Below are 21,097 nucleotides of genomic sequence, written 5' to 3' on the forward strand. Positions count from 1 at the left end.
CAAAAAGAAGTGAATTTTGAGTGTGTCCAGGATAATTTTCTGCAGCAATATTTTTGTTTATACTTTTATGGGCTGTGGTTGATTTTTTTATAGTAAGAAGTCTTAACAACACCAGGTTAAAGCCCAACAGGTTTATTTGGTGGCAAAAGCCACTAGCTTTCGGAACGCTGTTCCTTCGTCGGGTGGGTGGGAGTTCTGATCACAAACGGGGCACAAAGACACAAACTCAATTTACATGAATAATGATTGGAATGTGAGTCTTTACAGCAAATCAAGTCTTAAAGGTACAGACAATGTGAGTGGAGAGAGCATTAGGCACCGGTTAAAAAGATGTGTATTGTTTCCAAACAGGAAAGTTAGTGAGATTTTGCAAGTCCAGGCAAGTCATGTGATAGTGTGACATGAACCCAAGATCCCGGTTGAGGCCGTCCTTGTGTGCGGAGCTTGGCTATCAGTTTCTGCTCAGTGATTACAATGCCAGCATCTCCACATGTTGATTTGTTACCCATCCATGCTGCCTTTGAGAAGATGGTGGTGAACTGCCTTAAACCACTGCAGACCATCTAGTGCAGATATACCTACAATGCTGTTAGGAAAGGAATCCCAAGATTTTGATAAAGCTACAGTGAAGGAGCAGTGACATAGTTCCAAGTCAGGACTGTGTGTGACTTGGAGTGGTGTTCCCAAGCATTTGCTCCCTTGTCCTAGGTGGTAGGTTTAGGGAGGTACTGTCAAAGGAGGCTTGGCTAGTTGCATCTTGTAAATGGTACACATTGCTGCTACTGTGCATCGGTGATGGAGGGAATAAATGTTTAAGGTGGTGGATGGGGTGGGAATCAAACATGCTACAAACATGCTGGAAGGTGCTTGAGTGATGTTGGAGCGTATTCATCCAGGCAAATAGAGAGCATTGCATCAAAGCCTTGCGCCTTGTAGATGATAGACAGACTTCGGGGAGATGAGAGATGAATTACTCATTGTGGATTTGCCAATCCCCTGACCTGCCCTTGTCCAGTTCAGATTTGGTCAATTGATTAACACACGCATCCGCATACGCACACATACAGCCCCCGCCCAGTGATGGTATGCCATTGAATGTCAAATGGGTGAGATTAAATTTTCTCTTGTTGGAGATGGTCATTACCTGACACTCGTGTGGTGTGAATGTTACTTGCCAGTTACTGACCCAAGCCGGAATGTTATCCAGATCTTACATTGCATATGGACATGGACTCCTACTGTATCTGAGGAGTTGTGAATGGCAATGACCATAGTGCAATCATCAGGGAACTTGTCCACTTCTGGCCTTGTGATATAGAAAACGTAATTGATGAAGCAGCTGAAGATGTTTCAGCCTGTGGAAGTTGTGTAGCCCTGTCCTGGAACTCAGATGAATGGCCTTCAACAGCCACAACCATTTTTCTTTGAGCAAGGTACTTGGCATCAGCATAGTGTGAAATACATGGTATCATGACAATGAATCTTTGCTCCGAATTACATATTGAACTTTTAAGTAAGACATGTACTTTTTTGAAAGAGAAAATACAAACAAATATTGGCTGAGACTGTGAAGTAACACTTGTTACAAAATTCCATTGTGGATTACACTCTACCAAGTCGTCCAGAGGGAGCGGAATGTTGCACCTTTTTTTCAGATAGAGACACTTGAAAGGAAAAGATGCAATGCAAAAACAGAGCTATAATCTCCTGTGGAGATAGTGGAAACTGATTATCATCTTAGCAGAAACCATTTTCTGTGAGTTGCATCCAGACTGTGGACATAATGTGAGTTGAAAGAAAGTAGTTCTGGACAAAAGACATACTTATGATTTTCCCTTCCAAGAATACACAAAGAAAAGGGTTAAAAGCCAGCTGCAACCCTGCCCTCTGTGTACTAGTCTGGTGTACTAGTTCTCCAGTGCGAATGTTTGCTGTGAAGGCCACAGCTACAGAACATCAACTCGGCATGCTTTCACCAACAGGTAAAAATGTGTCATTGCTGGAGCAAGTCGCATGTCTGCAGAGCCACAATCAAAAAATGAAACGAGACAACTCTTTTCAGCTAACCATCAGTACCAAGAATCTCCAAGCCAACTGCCATCGGAATTATCAATGTGATCAGAATCACCCAACTTTTAATGGCTGCAACATTTTGCCATCTACTCGGAATGGAGAAGCCAAAGATTGATTTGTATACCATTTTTAACTTTTCTTTTTGGACTGCTTCTCATTTCCAATCTGTGTGGATGTGTGTTGCGTTTTATTATTTCCTGCTTGCATTCTAGTAATTAGTGAACACTCTTTAACTCAGTTGAAACAAAACATAAGCAATTTGTTTCAATTTATTGTTGCTGTCTTGATAGATCCACTGTCACATTGGCCCGTTATAAATACCAAAAGACTTGAAATAAGGTCTCTGAACACACAAAAGTGAACACTTGAGAAGAATAAGCACTTGCACCCAAGCAAATGTGATGATACAGATCCAATTAATATAAATGTTATTTTGTCTTGATTGGAGGAATGTTTAGAATTTTGAATTTGTTCTGCCAGCTGCTGATGTGACTGGAAAACATTTAGCTCAAGGGTGTGAACGCAAGTTAATCATTTTCAGCTAAGAATTTGTTACTTAGATAGAGCTAATGGACTTTTATGTGTACAAGAAATTTCCCTGGGATTTCTGATTAAAGTTGATTGACCAGGGTCATGTGATAAACTGGGTCTATAGCAGAAAGAAAGGTGCTTTTGCAGTTTGAGTTGCAGACCAGCTGGGAGTCTGCTGAAGACTCAGGTCTGTAAGCTGCTCTAAAACGCATTCGCTCTGAAAGCTTCAAGACTATTAACACAATTTATAACCAGTATATTTATGGTTGTTAGCTGCATTTAAAGTGATATTTAAGCCTCTAAGAGGAAAGTTGCTTATTTGGAACTGAAATAGTCATGAACCAGAAAGTAAAGTTGCTTCCTTGCACTTTTAAATATTGTTCAACTGTTAATAACTGTTAAGCTGCTTCATTTGTTAATTATATTTAAACTGTGTTATTAAATAAAATTTGTTTATCTATAAAAAAAAATCCACAATTTGTCAATAGAATCATTCCTGGAAGGAAGTATCCTTTCCTCACATTTATGCCAAAATAGAAACCTTGTTGGGGTCTAGCCTGGCATCCTAATATAACTTGAGATTCTGATCTAGCACCCTAACACAGTAGTAACTGTGAAGACCCAAACACGCATATGGTAAAAAGCTCAAGAAAGCCTGGTTAAATTGGCTCCTTTTAAAACATAAGTACATTTGGACTGGGAATGGGTATCCACGAGAGAAGGAATCCTTTTTAAATTAACCTTGTTGCGACCAACAGAGGGGGTAAAGAATGGAAGCCAGTTCATTTCTCCACATCTGGGAACATAACAGTTTGGCGTATCTTATCCGAATCATACCTAATTTGGGACCTCGTCCCGGGACCAGTCATAACTACAACATTGAGATTCTAAACTCTATTTGTATTTGATTTTCTTCCATACAATTAGATGATTTATTTGTTCATGTTATGGTACCTCATGGTCTGCAATATATAAAACTTATTGAAGTGAAAGCAAGTTAGTCAACTGTCAATATCAAGTCAGGTCTGTTGCTCTGATGTGATAATATGCACTTCATGTGGCTCAGCCACATATACTGTAACATGCCATGCACTGTTATTAAGTTACTGTTTTAATGGGAAGAATTGGGACTAAGACTTTGGATATTGGTGAGATTTATCAGAAAGTGACTCATTATAATTTGTCAATTTATGTGAGATACAACAATTGTATAATGTTAAAAATCTTGAACTGTGGGAAAGTGGAGTTGTGGCTCCTTCCAACACTGGATATAGAGAGAAGACATTTGGGTTACCTGGCACAATCCAGAAGTTTCTGTCAACAGAGAGAGATAGAAGGTAAAGTGCTTCAAAATATAAACCATTATGTAAATGATTTAAAATGGCTGGCTAAGCAGATTAAAAACCTGAGAAAAATAGCTGGTGACAATTGGCAGACGATGAAAGCAGAAAATTGGCATACTGTCTAGCATCATTGTTAAGAGACTATCTTCAAATACACACTTCTATGTTCATAACTCTGTCTGGAGTTCTGTGTGGATGAGTGTTCACAGACCCCATTGCAAGTCTTTTTGTGTTTATAATGTGAGAGTTTGACAGTGGATCTATCAAGGCAGCAAAAAAAAAGGTTCAACTGAAACAAATTGTTTATTATTTGTTCCTAACAAATAACTTCGAAAGCTTAAGACTCCTCTCAGTGATCAAAAATAAGAAATGAATATTCCCTAGTTTAAAGTAACTAATTGTATGCATGGGTTTATGCTGATGTTATGAAGATGTGCTATACAGAAATTAAGTTTAAAATGTCATCAGCTGGACATGTATGTGTGTGAGATATATGTATGTAACTTTTTGGAAAGAATATTTTTGTTAAGCAAAGGACACTGGCCTATAGCATATGATTTGCATGGGGCACAAGCTGCTTTAATAAATACAGTTTGTGGAGTGGTTAAGGTAATTCTGGATTAAAACCACATAGCTCATGTGACCCAGCTGTTGGATGTACAAACATACTGGAGTTGAACTAACAGTGTGATAGACTGTCACGGGATAGAAGGAGCTTACTCTCTTTGAAACCTCTCTCATCAAAACTGTTGTTTTGAAAACCCACCAGAAGAGCTTTTTGCTGCAAACCAAGAGTCATGGAGTCAAAGAGGTTTACAGAAAGGAAACAGGCCCTTCAGTCCAACTTGTCCATGCCGCCCAGTTTTTACCATTAAGCTAGTCCCAACTGCCCGCATTTGTCCCATATCCCTCTATACCAATCTTACCCATGTAACTGTCTAAATGCTTTTTAAAAGACAAAATTATCCCCGTCTCTACGACCACCTCTGACAGCTTGTTCCAGACACTCACAAGCCTCTGTATGAAATATTTGCCCCTCTGGACCCTTTTGTAATTCTCTCCTTTCACCTTGAACCTATGCCCTCTAGTTTTCGACTCCCTTACTGTTGGGAAAAGATGTTGACTATCTACCTTATCTATGCCTCTCATTATTTTATAGACCTCCGTAAGATCACCCCTAAGTCTCCTACGCTCCAAGGAAAAAAGTTCCAGTCTATCCAGCCTCTCCTTATAATTCAAGCCATCAAGTCCCAGTAGCATCCGAGTAAATCTTTTCTGCACTCTTTCTAGTTCAATAATATCCTTTCTATAAGAGGGTGAACAGTGTAAGCGTGTATGGTGTACGTAGTATTCCAAGTGTAGCCTTACCAATGTCTTGTACAACTTCAACAAGACGTTCCAACTCCTGTATTCAATGTTCTGACCAATGAAAACAAGCATGCCAAATGCTGCCTTCACCACCTTGTCCACCTGTGATTCCACTTTCAAAGAGCTATGAAGCTGTACCCCTAGATCTCTTTGTTCCATAACTCTCCCCAACACCCTACCATTAACTGATTAAGTCCTGCCCTGGTTCGATCTACCAAATGCATCATCTCACATTTACCTAAATTAAACTCCCATCTGCCATTCATCAGACCACTTGCCCAATTGATCAAGATCTCATCGCAATCCTCGGTAACCTTCTTCATTGTCCACCATGCCACCAATCTTGGTGTCATCTGCAAACTTACTAACCATGCCTCCTAAGTTCCCACCCAAATCATTAATATAAATGACAAATAACAGTGGATGCAGCACTGATCCCTGAGGCACACCGCTGTTCACAGGCCTTTGGAAAACAACCCTCTGTCTTCTGTTATCCATTATTTTGTAAATTGAGTTTGTGTCTTTATATGCCCTGTTTGTGAACAGAACTCGCACTTACCTGACGAAGGAGCAGCGCTCCGAAAGCTAGTGGATTTTGCTACCAAATAAACCTGTTGGACTTTAACCTGGTGTTGTGAGACTTCTTACTGTGTTTACCCCAGTCCAACGCCGGCATCCCCACATTCTGTTATCAAGCCAATTTTTTTTCCAATTGGCTACCTCACCCTGGATCCCATGAGCTTTAACCTTATGCAACAACCTACCATGTGGTACCTTGTCAAAGGCCTTGATAACGTCCATGTCGACAACGTCAATTGCACTGCCCTCACCTACCTTCATGGTTACCCCTTCAAAAAACACAATCAAATTTGTGAGACATGATCTTCCACTCACAAAGCCATGCTGTCTGTCCCTAATCAGTCTTTGCCTCGTTCAGTGCCTGTAGAACCTGTCTCTCAGAATACCTTTGAACAACTTACCCACTACAGACGTTCCCAGGCTTTTCCCTGCAGCTCTTCTTGAACAAAGGCACAACATTTGCCACCTTCCAATCTTCAGGCACCTCACCTGTGGCTGTCGATGATTCAAATATCTCTGCTAGGGGACCCGCAATTTCCTCCCTAGCCTCCCACAATGTCCTGAGATATGCTTCATCAGGTCCCGGGTATTTATCTACCTTGATGTGCTTGAAGATTTTGAGCACCACCTCCTCTGTAATATGTACACTCCTCAAGATATCACTATTTATTTCCCCAAGTTCCCGAACAGCCACGCCTTTCTCAACAGTAAATACTGATGAGAAATATTCGTTTAGGATTTCACACATATCTTGTGGCTCTGTACATCGATGACCTTGTTGATCCTTAAGAGGTCCTAATCTTTCCCTAGTTACTCTTTTGTCCTTTATATATTGATAGAAGCTCTTAAAATTCTCTTTTGCCTTATCTGCCAAAGCAATCTCGTGTCCCCTTTTTGCCCTCTTGATTTCTCTCTCTCAGCTCTTCTCCAACAATCTCCATACTCTTCAAGGGATCCACTTGATCCTAGTTTCCAATGCATGTCATATGCCTTCTTTTTGACCAGGGCCTCAATATCCCGAGTCATCCAGGGCTTTCTTCTTCTACCAGCCTTGCCCTTCACTCTAAAAGGAATGTGCTTACTCTGAACCTTGGTTAACACAATTTTGAAAGCCTCCCATTTACCAGACGTCCCTTTGCCTGCCACGGACTCCCCCAATCAACTTTTGAAAGTTCCTGTCTGATACCACAAAATTGGCCTTGCCCCAATTTAGAATTTTAACTTTATGGCCAGACCATAGCTCTCTTAAAACTAATGGAATTATGGTCACTGATCCCAAAGGGATCCCTCATTAACACTTCTGTCACCTGCCCTTCCTTATTTCCGAAGAGGAGGTCATGTTTTGCCCTCTTTCTAGTCGGGCCATCCACATACTGAATGAGAAATTTCTCCTGAATACACTCAACAAATTTCTCTCCATCCAAGCCCTTAATACTATGGCTGACCCAGTCAATGTTGAGAAAGTTAAAGTCCCTTACTTTAACCATCCTATTTTTCTTGGCATTATCAGTTATCTCATTACATACTTGTTCCTCAATTTCCCATTGACTGTTTGGGGGCCTATAGTACAATCTTATCAAAGTGATCTCCCCTTTCTTATTTCTCAGTTCTACCCATATAGACTCAGTGGGCGAAACCTCAGAAATATCCCCTCTCACTGCCGTGATGTTCTCGTTGAACAAAAATGCAACTCCCCCTCCTCACTTGCCTCCTGTTCTATCTTTGCAATAGCATCTGTACCCTGGAACATTAAGTTGCCAGTTCTCTCCCTTAGCCATGTTTCAATAATAGCTATAATATCCCAGTCCCATGTACCCATCCATGCCCTGAGTTCATCTGCCTTGCCTGTCAAGCCTCTTGCATTGAAATAAAGGCAGTTTAACCTAAACTTCCCTTGCTCTCTGCCCTGCTCTTGCCTTACCTGTCTAGTACTAGGATTACTGACATTGACTTTACTGTTTATCATGCTCTGTTTAATATCCATGCTGTCCTCAACCTTCTCTTCTATCTCCCTACTGCTTTGGGCCCTGCCCCCTGCCAAAATAGGTAATACCCTCCGGAGTGGTTGTAGCAAATCTCCTCGCCTGGATATTAGTCCCCCTCCAGTTCAGGTGTAACCCGTCCCTCTTGAACAGGTCACCCCACCCCAGAAGAGATCCCTATGATCCACAAATCTAAATCTCTGCCCTTGCACAAGCTCTCAAGCCACACATTCATTTGCCTAATCTTCCTATTCTTTCTTTTGCTAGAAGGTAGCATTGGCAGTAGTCCAGAAATTACTACCTTTTGAGGTCTTGCCTTTTAGCCTTCTGCCTAACTCTCTATATATACACTTCAGGACCTCATCCTTTTTCCTACCTATGTCATTGGTACCAATGTGTACAATGACTTCTGGATGCTAACCCTCCCCCTTAAGAATGTCCTTTAACCGCTCAGAGACGTCTTTGACCCTGGCACTAGGGAGGCAACATGCCATCCTGGAGTCTCAATCGCACCCACAGAAACGCCTGCCTATACCTTTAATTAGCGAGTCTCCTATTACTACTGCTTGCTTGTTCTTTGCCCAACTCTGTTCTACAGCAGAACCAGGTGTAGTGTCACAGGCTGACTGCTGTTGGTATTTTCCCCTGAGAGACTATTCCTTTCGACAGTATCCAAAATGATATACCTATTTGAAAGGGGAATAGCCACAGGAGATCCTGAATTACCTGCTTGCCTCTCCTGGTAGTCACCCATCTATCTGACTGAACCTCTGGTGTGATAATCTCCCTGTAATTAGTTTCTATCACACTCATTGCCCCCTGTGTGCTCCGCAGTGTGTCCAGCTGCTGCTCCAAACATTGCAGCCTGTGAGGAGCTGCAGCTGGACACACCTCCTGCAGACTAAGTTGTCAGGGAGAATAGATTGCTCCCTGATTCCCCACATCTGGCAGGAGAAGCATACCACTGCCCTAACTGCCCCTTTACAGTTAAAAAGATAACTGAATCTCAACTCGGCTTTACCTTGCTTGTTCTTAAAGGAGGATTCCAAAACAATACAACTATCTCCAAGAGAATAGAGAATCAACCAACCATGACTAGTGGAAATTCAGTAATCCATGAATTTTATTTTTCTGACTTGCTGTGAGCCCTGTACAGGAAGGACAGGTTGCATCTTAACTGGATTCTGGCCGGGAGGTTTGCTAGTGTCACACGTGAGGATTTAAACTAGTTTGGCAGGTGGTTGGGAACCAAAGCAAAGGTGAATTAGCTGAAGGGGAACCAGAGAGTAGGGCCAGTAAGACTCAGAGAAACAGCAGGCAGGGTGAGGTTGCTAATCAAAGAGGGTCTGGTGGACTGAAGTGTATTTGTTCCAATGTAAGAAGTGTAACAGGTAAGGCAGATGAACTTAGAGCTTGGATTAGTACTAGGAACTATGATGTTGTTGCCATTACAGAGACTTGGTTAAGGGGAGGACAGGATTGGCACCTTAACATTCCAAGGTACAGATGTTTCAGGTGGGATAGAGGGGGATGTAAAGGGATGGGGGAGTTGCATTACTGATTAAGGAGAATATCACAGCTGTACTGTGGGAGGACACCTCAGAGGGCTCGTACAGCGAGGCAATGTGGGTAGAGCTCAGGAATAGGAAGGGTGTAGTCACAATGTTGGGGTTTACTATAGGCCACCCAACTGCCAGCGGGAGATGGAGGAAGAGATATGTAGGCAGATTTTGGCAAAGTGCAAAAGTAACAGGGTTGTTGTGGTGGGAGATTTTAATTTCCCCTATATTGACTGATACTGACTTAGTGCTAGGGGTGTGGATGGGGCAGGGTTTGTAAGGAGCATCCAGGAGGGCTTCTTGAAACAGTCTGTAGATAGTCCAACTAGGAAAGGGGCCATACTGGACCTGGTATTGGGGAATGAGCCCGGCCAGGTGGTCGATGTTTCAGTAGGGGAACAGTTCAGGAACAGTGATCACAATTCAATAAGCTTTAAGGTACTGATAGATAAAGATAAGTGTAGCCCTCAAGGTGCTAAACTGGGGAAAGGCTAATTACAACAATATTGGACAGGAACTGAAGAATGTAGATTGGGGCCAGATGTTTGAGGGCAAATCAACATCTGGCATGTGGGAGGCTTTCAAGTGTAAGTTAGGGATAGGGATTCAGGACCGGCACATTCCTGTAAGGATGAAGGATAAGTACGGCAAGTTTTGGGAACCTTTGATAACAAGAGATTTTGTGAGCCTAGCCAAAGAGAAAAAGGAAGCATTTGTCAAAGCTAGGAGGCTGGGAACACATGAAGCAAGTGTGGAAGCAAGTAGAAATTTAAGCAAGGAGTAAGGAGGGCTAAAAGATGTCACGAAAAAGCATTGGCCAGCAGGATTAAGGAAAATCCAAAGGCTTATTATACATATATAAAGAGCAAGAGGGTAGCCAGGGAGAGGGTTGACCCACTCAAGGACAGCGGAGGGAATCTATGCGTGGAGCCAGAGGAAATGGGCGAGGTATTGAATGAGTATTTTGCGTCCGTATTCACCAAAGAGAAGGACTTGGTGGATGATGAGTCTGGGAAACGATGTGTAGATAGTTTGAAATCAAAAAGGAGGTGGCATTGGGGTTCTTGAGCAATATTAAGGTAGACACGTCCCCAGGGCCTGATGGGATATACCCCAGAATACTGACAGAGGCAAGGGAGGAAATTGCTGGGGCCTTGAGAAATGTCTTTGTATCCTCACTGGCTATAAGGGAGGTTTATTTGGTAGCAAACACCATTAGCTTTCGGAGCGCTGCTCCTTCGTCAGATGGAGTGGAAACATTTCCACTCCATCTGATGAAGGAGCAGCGCTCCAAAAGCTAATGATGTTTGCTACCAAATAAACCTGTTGGACTTTAACCTGGTGTTGTTAAAACTCTTATGTGTTCACCCCAGTCCAACGCCGGCATCTCCACATTATAAGGGAGGTCCCAGAGGATTGGAGAATAGCCAATGTTGTTCCTTTGTTTAAGAAAGGTAGCAAAAATAATCCAGGTAATTACAGGCGGGTGAGCCTTACATCAGTGGTAGGGACATGATTGGAGAGGATTCTTCGAGACAGGCCCACTTGGAAATAAGTGGACGTATTAATGAGAGGCAACATGGTTTTGTGAAGGGGAGATCATGTCTCACTAACTTGATCGAGTTTTTCGAGGAAGTGACGAAGATGATTGATGAGGGTAGGGCAGTGGATGTTGTCTACATCGACTTCAGTAAGGCCTTTGTCAAGGTCCCTCATGGCAGACTGGTGCAGATGGTGAAGTTGCATGGGATCAGAGGTGAGCTGGCAAGGTGGATACAAAACTGGCTCGGTCAAAGAAGACAGAGGGTAGCAGTGGAAGGGTGCGTTTCTGATTGGAGGGCTGTGACAAGTGGTGTTCCTCAGGGATTAGTGCTAGGACTTTTGCTGTTTGTAATATATATAAATGATTTGGAGGAAAATGTATCTGGTTTGATTAGTAAGTTTGCGGACGACACAAAGGTTGGTGGATTTGCAGATAGCGATGAGGACCATCAGAGGATACAGCAGGATATAGATCGGTTGGAGACTTGGGCAGAGAGATGGCAGATGGAGTTTAATCTGGACAAATGTGAGGTAATGCATTTTGGAAGGTCTAATACAGATAGGAAATATACAGTAAATGGCAGAACCCTTAAGAGTATTGATAGGCAAAGGGACCTGGGTGTACAGGTATACAGATCACTGAAAGTGGCAATGCAGGTGGAGAAAGTAGTTAAGAAGGCATACGGCATGCTTGCCTTCATCGGCCGGGGCATTGAGTTTAAAAATTGGCAAGTCATGTTGCAGCTTTATAGAACCTTAGTTAGGCTGCAGTTGGAATATAGTGTTCAATTCTGGTCGCCACACTACCAGAAGGATATGGAGACTTTGGAGAGGGTGCAGAAAAGATTTACCAGGATGTTGCCTGGTATGGAGGGCATTAGCTATGAGGAGAGGTTGGAGAAACTTGGTTTGTTCTCACTGGAACGACAGAGGTTGAGGGGCGACCTGATAGAAGTCTACAAGATTATGAGAGGCATGCACAGACTGACTAGGAAGATGCTTTTTCCCAGGGTGGAAGAGTTAATTACTGGGGGCATAGGTTTAAGGTGCAAGGGGTAAGGTTTAAAGGAGATGTACGAGGCAGATTTTTTACGCAGTGTGTGGTGGGTGCCTGGAACTCGTTGCCGGGGGAGGTAGTGGAAACGAATACAGTAGTGACTTTTAAGGGGCGTCTTGACAAATAGAATCATAGAAACCCTACAGTACAGAAAGAGGCCATTCGGCCCATCGAGTCTGCACCGACCACAATCCCACCCAGGCCCTACCCCCATATCCCTACATATTTACCCACTAATCCCTCTAACCTACACATCTCAGGACACTAAGGGCAATTTTTAGCATGGCCAATCAACCTAACCCGCACATCTTTGGACTATAAACTGGACTCTTCCACCCTGGGAAAAAGCTTCTTCCTAGTCAGTCTGTCCATGCCTCTCATAATCTTGTAGACTTCTATCAGGTCGCCCCTCAACATCTGTCATTCCAGTGAGAACAAACCAAGTTTCTCCAATCTCTCCTCATAGCTAATGCCCTCCATACCAGGCAACATCATGGTAAATCTTTTCTGTACCCTCTCCAAAGCCTCCATATCCTTCTGGTAGTGTGGCGACCAGAATTGAACACTATATTCCAAATACATGAATAGGATGGGAACAGAGGGATATGGTCCCCGGAAGGGTAGGGGGTTTTAGTTCAGTCGGGCAGCATGGTCGGTGCAGGCTTGGAGGGCCGAAGGGCCTGTTCCTGTGCTGTAATTTTCTTTGTTCTTTGTTTTCTTTGTTCTTTGAGCCCAGCAAATACCACTGAACATTCAGGTCCCTGAATGGAACCCTGGTTCAATAGACCATAACTTTTTTTTTGTTTGGAGAAGTGGATGAACAGTTACAGGACTGCCAATTAACTTTTAACAAAAGAATAAAACATTTATTAAACATGAAGAGATGGACTATAACACAATACTCCTTCACCTCACATATATCTTCACAGGTGCACACAGATTTTTAAGGATAATGCAAGTTACAAAATATATCTTGTACTATAACATTTTCAGTAAGTACACCGTCCCATGTCAACTAAAAGGTCAACTGTGGTTAGACACACACGCACTCTGAAACCACATGGCAGATGCCACCTAATACAACTTATGTGAATTTCTCATCAAATTCCCCCCAGATGCTTATCACATTGAGCCAATCGGTCTCACTGGAACTCTGTCTTCGACATGAGTGGTTCCAAATTCCACTTGCAAGAATCACGCCTTAGAATCTTCTCCCGAACAATGCTTTCTCTTCGATGTCTTTCAAGAATCCACTTCCAGGAATTCAATTCTCCTTTTATTATTCTTCTGCCATGGATTGCCATGTGCATTCAAGCTTCCACACAGTCTCATGTACCCAGCCATGCCAATGGGACACTACTGCTTCACAGGCTGTATTACATCAGATGTCTGGCTTCTCACTAGCTGACTTCATTCGGTCTGCACATTTCAGCTGTATTTAACTGGAGGCTTTATCTGCCTCTTTCTTTATCTTCCTCTTTCTTTATCTTCAGTGACCAATAACTTGTTCAGATTCCCGTTCTCTATCTCTTTTACTTCAGTCTTTATGGGACTTCTCTTTCATGCCCTGGTTTCCAAAACTATCTTTTCTTTAGCTTTGGGGACTTGCTTTCTGCCCTTTAGTCCATTGTCTTGCCTCTCTGCTGAGAGCTGCTTTCTTCTCAGCTACCTGGTTCCAACTGAACTACAAATACTTAGGCTGTTTCAGTGTGGGCCCTTGGTTGCTAAACAACAGCCTTGTCTTTCTTTTATCGCTATTTACTTTCATGTCGTTAGCTGTTTAAGTACAATACAGGCACAGCTTGAAATGAAACCAAATCACACAGATATGCAGGCACCTTTATTTCACAAGAGCTAACTGAAGTTTTACCCTTTCTCAGCACTAAACTACAGAAACGTAAACTGAACCTTATTCCCAGTATCCAAAGTACAAATATAGATTACTAAAAACTACCTCTGTTTCCTGACACTTTTTACTTGGCCAAGTTTTTAAGATCAGATACTCTGCAGAATTTTATTTCTTTTTTTGCATGCTTGGCTGGGAGCTTGCATTGTTTGTGTTTTTGCAGTATTGGATAGTTGAACTTGTGGTACATTTTAACTTTTTATTAATTTCTACATTGAGTGAGTTTTAAAAGAAACATTTTACTTGTTAACATAAGGAACCTAGTTAGCTTATTTCTTGGACCGAGCTACAAACCATTAAGTGTGTATATCGAATTGATAATATCACCTTTTTAATTTCAAAGTCTGTTATAACAAACCCAGGAGTGTGAACAAAGAGAGGAGTCAGTTCACCTCTCCTATCGTGACTGGGACATATATTCGGGGGCTCGTCTGGTATTTGAACCAAAATCGAAGGAGAATAATTGGAAGTGGGAACTAAAATAATCCCTAGAATTAATTTAAAATGCCAGTGCAGTTTTCTTGTATGCTAGAGTGATCACCTGTTAACCAAAATGTTCACTTTTGAGGCTAATTTGTTTTTAGAACAGAGTGAAATAACTTTGAACAGTTTAACGGCATTGTCCACTGACAAATTTACAAGTGTGGCTAGGCAGTTGAAGATAGAATTTCGATTAAAAGTGAGGAAACATGAAATTCAAGAAGTGGTCGTCAACAATTTTGAAATTGAATTGAAAGAGCTAGAGGTAAATGTGGAACCAGAAACAGAAAAAACCAGCTTCAAAAATACAATCAGAACAGAAGAGACTAGCTACTAATGTATAAGTTACAGTGCAAATTTCACCAATATCACTCGCAACCCTGCAATTTCAAAATGTTCAATTCAGCATGCATGTTTATCCACTGGTGATTTTTAATTGGTAAACCACAAACAGAAAGTTTTAAATGAAATCTGACTTTGATTATGAAATGGAATGCCAAAGAATTGTTAAATGAGGCATGTTGTAATAGATGGATGCAGATGAGTTACCAAGCTGGAAAGATTAAAGATTAAATTGCTAGATATCCACACAAAGAAAAAATAATTAGAAACAGCAAAACAAAATGCAGAAAGGAAGATTTTGCTTGACAAATTAGTCCTTGGTGGTGGAGAGAGGAAATGTATTTAAATTGGTGTGCATGGATTTTCAATATCAAACTGGAGACTATTGGGAGAGGATTAATAGATATGAAAATTATGGAAGGGTAGAAATTTGGATTTAGAAACTGGAAAGAACGGAGGAAACAAAGGCCCAGAAATCTGAGGTGGCATGCTCATTTTGCAGGCATGGAAACAGGCACCAACAAGCATTCAATATGGAGGACGCCATGCTCGTTGTATTCTGGCATTGTGCCACTCACCAAATTGGTAAAGTCAATGCCTTAAGCAAACTTTAGACCTTTTATATTATGATCCTAGACTGGGGCCCCCAAGCTCTTGGTAAGATTTGATCAGGGACCAGAAACATTTTGTTTAAAGTAGACATTCAAGACACCTACCCAGAGAATAAAATCACAGGATTCCACAGGTTTGGAACAAACAAAAATAAACTTTACAAGGTTAGAAAAATGTAACAATTTACAATATCTATCTTATACTCTAACATTCAGGGTTAATATGAAGTCTGTATTGCAATAGAAGGGTCTGGTATCTGCAGGTTTAATTAAGGTTCAGATTTTGTGGTACATTTTTAAAGGTGAATATATACTAAGGTTCTAAAAGGAAATGCTATATAAAAATGCATTTTGGCTTCCCCCCCCCCCCCCCCCAAAAACCCTGTTAATTTAGTTTTGGGGGCTGTCAGGTGTCTGGTCACACAACAAACAACCATCCTGTTTAAGAATTTCCTGATCAAGGTGCTGAAAAGTCTGAACCTGCAGAATTTCTGTTTACCGAGTATGCTCTGCATATTGTCTCTCCCACCTTCTGTCAAATTACAGGGAACTTTTCTGAACTTAGCCCAAAGAGTTTATATGCAAGTTCATGAAAAGTTAAGGATCACCAAATATGCACAGTTTTCTACTGGAGTGTAAGTAATTAACTTTCACCACAATAGGGCACTAGTAAATATCCAGGAGGACCACCTATCCATTAAGCCATAAAATTTACAAATCCACCTACACCATACCTATGATATTCGTCTTATCAATCAAATTGGATACCTCTTTAAAAAAAGTCAAATACAACTAAGTTTAGAAAATTCATGCTAACTGAATAGCTCTTGCATTCTAGGCAGTAATTAATTTTGTCTTGCAGTATGGTGTCTAAGAATTTTCCTACTGCTAGTATGATCTATATTTGATTTGATTCATTGTTGTCACATGTATTAGTATACAGTGAAAAGTATTGTTTCTTGCGCGCTATACAGACAAAGCATACTGTACATAGGGAAGGAAAGGAGAGAGTACAGACTAGTGTTACAGTCAAAGCTAAGATGTAGCAAAAGATCAACTTAATGCGAGGTAGATCCATTCAAAAGTCTGATGGCAGCAGGAAAGAAGCTGTTTTTGAGTCGGTTGGTACGTGATCTGATTTTTGTCTCTTTTTACCAATGGAAGCAGGTGGAAGAGAGTATGTCTGGGTGCGTGGGGTCATTGATTATGCTGGCTGCTTTTCCGAGGCAGCGGGAAGTGTAAACAGTGTCAATGGATGGGAGGTTGGTTTGAGTGATGGACTGGGCTTCATTCACAACCCTTTGTAGTTTTTTGCAGTCTTGGACACAACAGGAGCAATACCAAGCTGTGATACAACCAGAAAGAATGCTTTCTATGGTGCATCTGTAGAGGTTGGTGAGAGTTGTGGCAGACATGTCAAATTTCTTTAGTCTCCTGAGAAAGTAGAATGGTGTATCCTTATTGTAAGAAGTTTAACAACACCAGGTTAAAGTCCAACAGGTTTATTTGGTAGCAAAAGCCACACAAGCTTTCGAGGCTCTGAGCCCCTTCTTCAGGTGAGTGGGAATTCTGTTCACAAACAGAACTTATAAGACACAGACTCAATTTACATGAATAATGGTTGGAATGCGAATACTTACAACTAATCCAGTCTTTAAGAAACAAAACAATGGGAGTGGAGAGAGCATCAAGACAGGCTAAAAAGATGTGTATTGTCTCCAGACAAGACAGCCAGTGAAACTCTGCAGGTCCACGCAACTGTGGGAGTTACAAATAGTGTGACATAAATTCTGATTCTAGGATCGCATGATAAAGACTCAGGAGGAAAAAAGCAGAAATATTTATGTGAAATAGTGTGACATAAACCCAATATCCCGGTTGAGGCCGTCCTTGTGTGTGCGGAACCTGGCTATCAGTTTCTGCTCCGCGACTCTGCGCTGTCGTGTGTCGCGAAGGCCGCCTTGGAGAACGCTTACCCGAATATCAGAGGCCGAATGCCCGTGACCGCTGAAGTGCTCCCCAACAGGAAGAGAACAGTCTTGCCTGGTGATTGTCGAGCGGTGTTCATTCATTCATTCATTCATTCATATCCTTATTGAACAAAGGTGTTACATTCACTCTTGTCCCACAGCACAATTTTCATGTTTAAGGAGGATTGAAAGAATGTGTCCATGCTTGCCGCAACACACTCTGATATTTCATTGCAGTATGGAGGGATGTTACATTATCAATTGTTCTGCCTTGTGGTTATGATGTTAAACCGAGCCCTGACTGTCCTTCCTTATATTCAGAGGAAAATATGTTTATTTTCTCCCTGATATTCCAACCAGTATTTATCAGTCCACCAGAATCACTAAAGCAAATTAGGATGTCCTGAAGTCATGAAAAATGCTAGATAAAATGCAAGTTATTTCTTTGTTAGTTTAAATTGTTCTCTCTCCACTACTTTTTTCCACTCTAAGAGTGTTCCTTGTATGTAGACTTAATCCAGAATTTGATCTAATGGCCCTTCCTTTCTGCACCATAACTTTTCTCCTCTTAACCTATCCTTAACATGGCACAGCAAGTAATTGGAGATTGGCATACTTCTGATCATTTTAAATCTTTGAACATTTTGTGTGACAAACAAAATGTATGCCACTTAATTGTTATAGAAAGTTGGGAATAGCTTTGTACCACTCGGACAATGTGGTATGTAGCTTGGCAACATCTGATAATTAACCAACTTAGGATTGGATACCTCAAATGATATTTTATGTGACTGTTTCAGTATAATTTTTACATTGCTGGGTGACACGCCATCAGGTCTGATTATCTTCCTAATAGATAAATTTTTAACCTTTGGGAAAATCTCCTCAACATCTCCAGCAAGGAGCTGTCACAATAGCTCCACCACATGCTACCCCATGGTAACTGTTATCTATCAGGGTTAATTGTCAGGTCTGAATACTCCTACATCATGCACTCCTACTTCTTAACCAGAAAAGCTCCGCGTTCTTTATGCCTCGAGTGGCATAATGTTTGTCATTATTTCTTTTTCACAAAACAACCCACCCAAAAATAATAACTAATATCAGATTGAAGTGTATATGTATGAAAATTTATATAAATATATGTATAACATGCACAGCTGGTATAATTTCAAAATGCATTCTGCTTGTAAAATGGAAATACTACTTTTAAAAATATATTTACTTAAAAGCAATTAGTTGGCCAAATAAAGAGTTTATCAACAGCAGGTTTCCCATATTTGGAATGCTCTGAAAATTGCTGCCTCATTGCATGGTCTGCAGGTCAGTAGTAGTTTTAATTAAATAATATACTTCCAATGACTTAAAAAGTGTCTGTAACTTTAAAGTGCAGCTGTTGTAGCTTAAAATTTGGACACAGCATACAAGAATGGAGCCCTGCTGTGGTCTAAAAGTCAGAGTACATCTTGGCATTCCAAACATTTCCTTACTAGAAGATTACAGCCTGATTTTTGTGAACTTTATTGCTCTGGGCCTCATGACAGCTTTCAGAAACATGTTTGGCATTTTGGTTAAAATAACTCAGATGTGTCAAGCCATTTTGGAAAAACTGTTGGTCTTCATTAATGTCCCAGTTATTAATGTTGAAAATAATCTTGATTAAGATTACATATCTTTTGATGGGAGTTGCAGTAGTATGTACATTCAAGTTGGGGATATTTAGAAGGATTTTTCTTCACAAATTGCTGCAGGTTCTGTTTCATGTTACTCATTCAAAACTTAGCTCGTATCCCAATAGTATACTTAAAACTAAGTGATAGGTCCCTAAAGATTGTCTGTAGTAAATTATTGTTGGAACCAGTTAATTGTATTCATCCACGCATTGCCTCTTTATCAAACAGGTGGGTGGTAATTGAGCTGAGATAATTTGGCTACAAACGAATGGAATGTAAGGTATCAAGATTTATGATTTCCTGTTTGTTTCTTTCAGGATTGTTCGACTTCTGAAGAATATTGTGTTGCTGCTACATTGCTACCACTGACAACAGCATTTTACCGGGTAAGCCCATGTGATTTCATGCCAAAACTCCCCAGAGAAAACTTGGGTCTTGTCTGGATTTGATTGCACAAAGGTCGAGGTATGAAATTTAGCAACTAGATTTATTAAAAAGAAATATAATCTGCAAACTATCATATTCGATTTTAAAATAATGTTCTGCTTCATACCAGCATATTACAATCAAAAGATTTTGGAAAACTAAGGTTGTGCAGGGCATTCTTGTGTTGACTGAAGCTTGTTTTTTAGCATCAAGGATTATTAAGCATCCAATGACTATATCTGTAATGAACATCCAGCTTTAGCTAGCAAATGGGAGAGTTAATTAATTAGTGATCAGATATGTGCTATATTGACACTTGTTGACATGCATACAATTGACCATAAGATAATCAATAGTATTAGACATAAAAACATCAGAAATGTTCAAATAAGCTACTGTCAATTCACTCATTGCCAGTCATTACAAAAAAAATGGATAACATGGAGGTTTTTATATCAGGTTAGTCATGAGAAAAAAGAAGTACCCATGTTTTTTGCAGCACAAATTCATCAAAGCTAATGGATACATTGCAAGCTTCAGATACAGTTTTCAGATTCAAATGACAGGAATGCCTAGCACTGACTTTGGCCCCAGCTGCAATTAATTTTGTTCGTTCTCTGCCATTCCACCTTTATGGTGTCAAGAATTGATAAAAGAGTAAAAAACAAACTAACATCACCTATTTTGCTCTTCTATAAGTGCAATTTTCTTTCACGATAGTGTTGACCATGGAAAAAGTGATTGTCGTACCCTTCCAGATTTAATAAGCTATGAGGAATGACAAAAAACACAAGGGGAAAGAAAGCAGAGAGAGAATCTACACAGACCACTGATTAGTAACAGCTTTGTTAAAAAGAAATCAAGCCAGAATTATTTAGCATAATTAAAATGATATTTCTATTCTCAATTTTATTTTGCAAAATTTATATTTAATTTAGCATCCAAGATGTTTCACCAAGTTTTTAAATTCCAAATTCTTTGTACTTTCCAGTTGTTAAACATTTATCATTCATTCTGTGTGCAATTACATTCTATCGCTGTTTATAAATAACCTAAAGAGGCAAGTTGCGAAGTAAAAGTCGCATTCTTTATCTTCACTGGAACTTTTGGAATGAGTATATTGCTCTCAAGTATAAAGCTTTTGTAAATTTCTAATGTTGCACACATTGCCATAGAAAACATAAAGTAATTATTAACAAGGCATTGTTTAAGAAAGAATAGTTTCCTTTTAGCATATACAGTCTTTTTTTATCCACTGAACGCCTGGTGTATATGAAGACACTTAACCATGGTGATGAATTTCTAATTCAAGCCAATTTATCTGCATATCTGTAGGGCTTCTATTTTCCCAGTATGGAACGTAAACTCACTCTCCTTAAGAGTGCATCCAAGTTACCAAATCTGGGGAGCTCAGATCAAAATTGACAGGAAGTAAAAATGAGGGGGACCTGCCAACTTGTAAGTGAAAGTATCATGATGATGATGGCATCTGTCCATCGCGGTAGATGATAGACTGCGCTCAGGGTATATGTCACTTCTGGATTGAACATCATCTGGCTGTGGTGGGTGAATTATGAGTGAAAATCCCTTCTGCAGTTGGTAAAGATGAGTGGCATCGATCCAAAGTCAAAGATGTTTATTACTTCTGGCATGCT

At 40.6% G+C, this 21,097-nt stretch overlaps 1 protein-coding gene across 2 annotated transcripts in view; it reads left to right on the forward strand.

The window, feature by feature from the left end:
- The window catches only part of sbf2 (SET binding factor 2), a 555,079-nt gene that overhangs the window by 381,254 nt on the left and 152,728 nt on the right, over positions 1–21,097 (forward strand). For both annotated transcript variants that reach the window (XM_078220692.1, XM_078220693.1), the window contains exon 17: positions 19,334–19,402. In XM_078220692.1, coding sequence (XP_078076818.1) covers positions 19,334–19,402 — 69 coding nt within the window. The remainder of the gene's footprint in view (positions 1–19,333; positions 19,403–21,097) is intronic.

This window comes from Mustelus asterias, chromosome 9 (assembly GCF_964213995.1).
Source record: "Mustelus asterias chromosome 9, sMusAst1.hap1.1, whole genome shotgun sequence".
In the NCBI taxonomy this organism is placed as follows: Eukaryota; Metazoa; Chordata; class Chondrichthyes; order Carcharhiniformes; family Triakidae; genus Mustelus; species Mustelus asterias.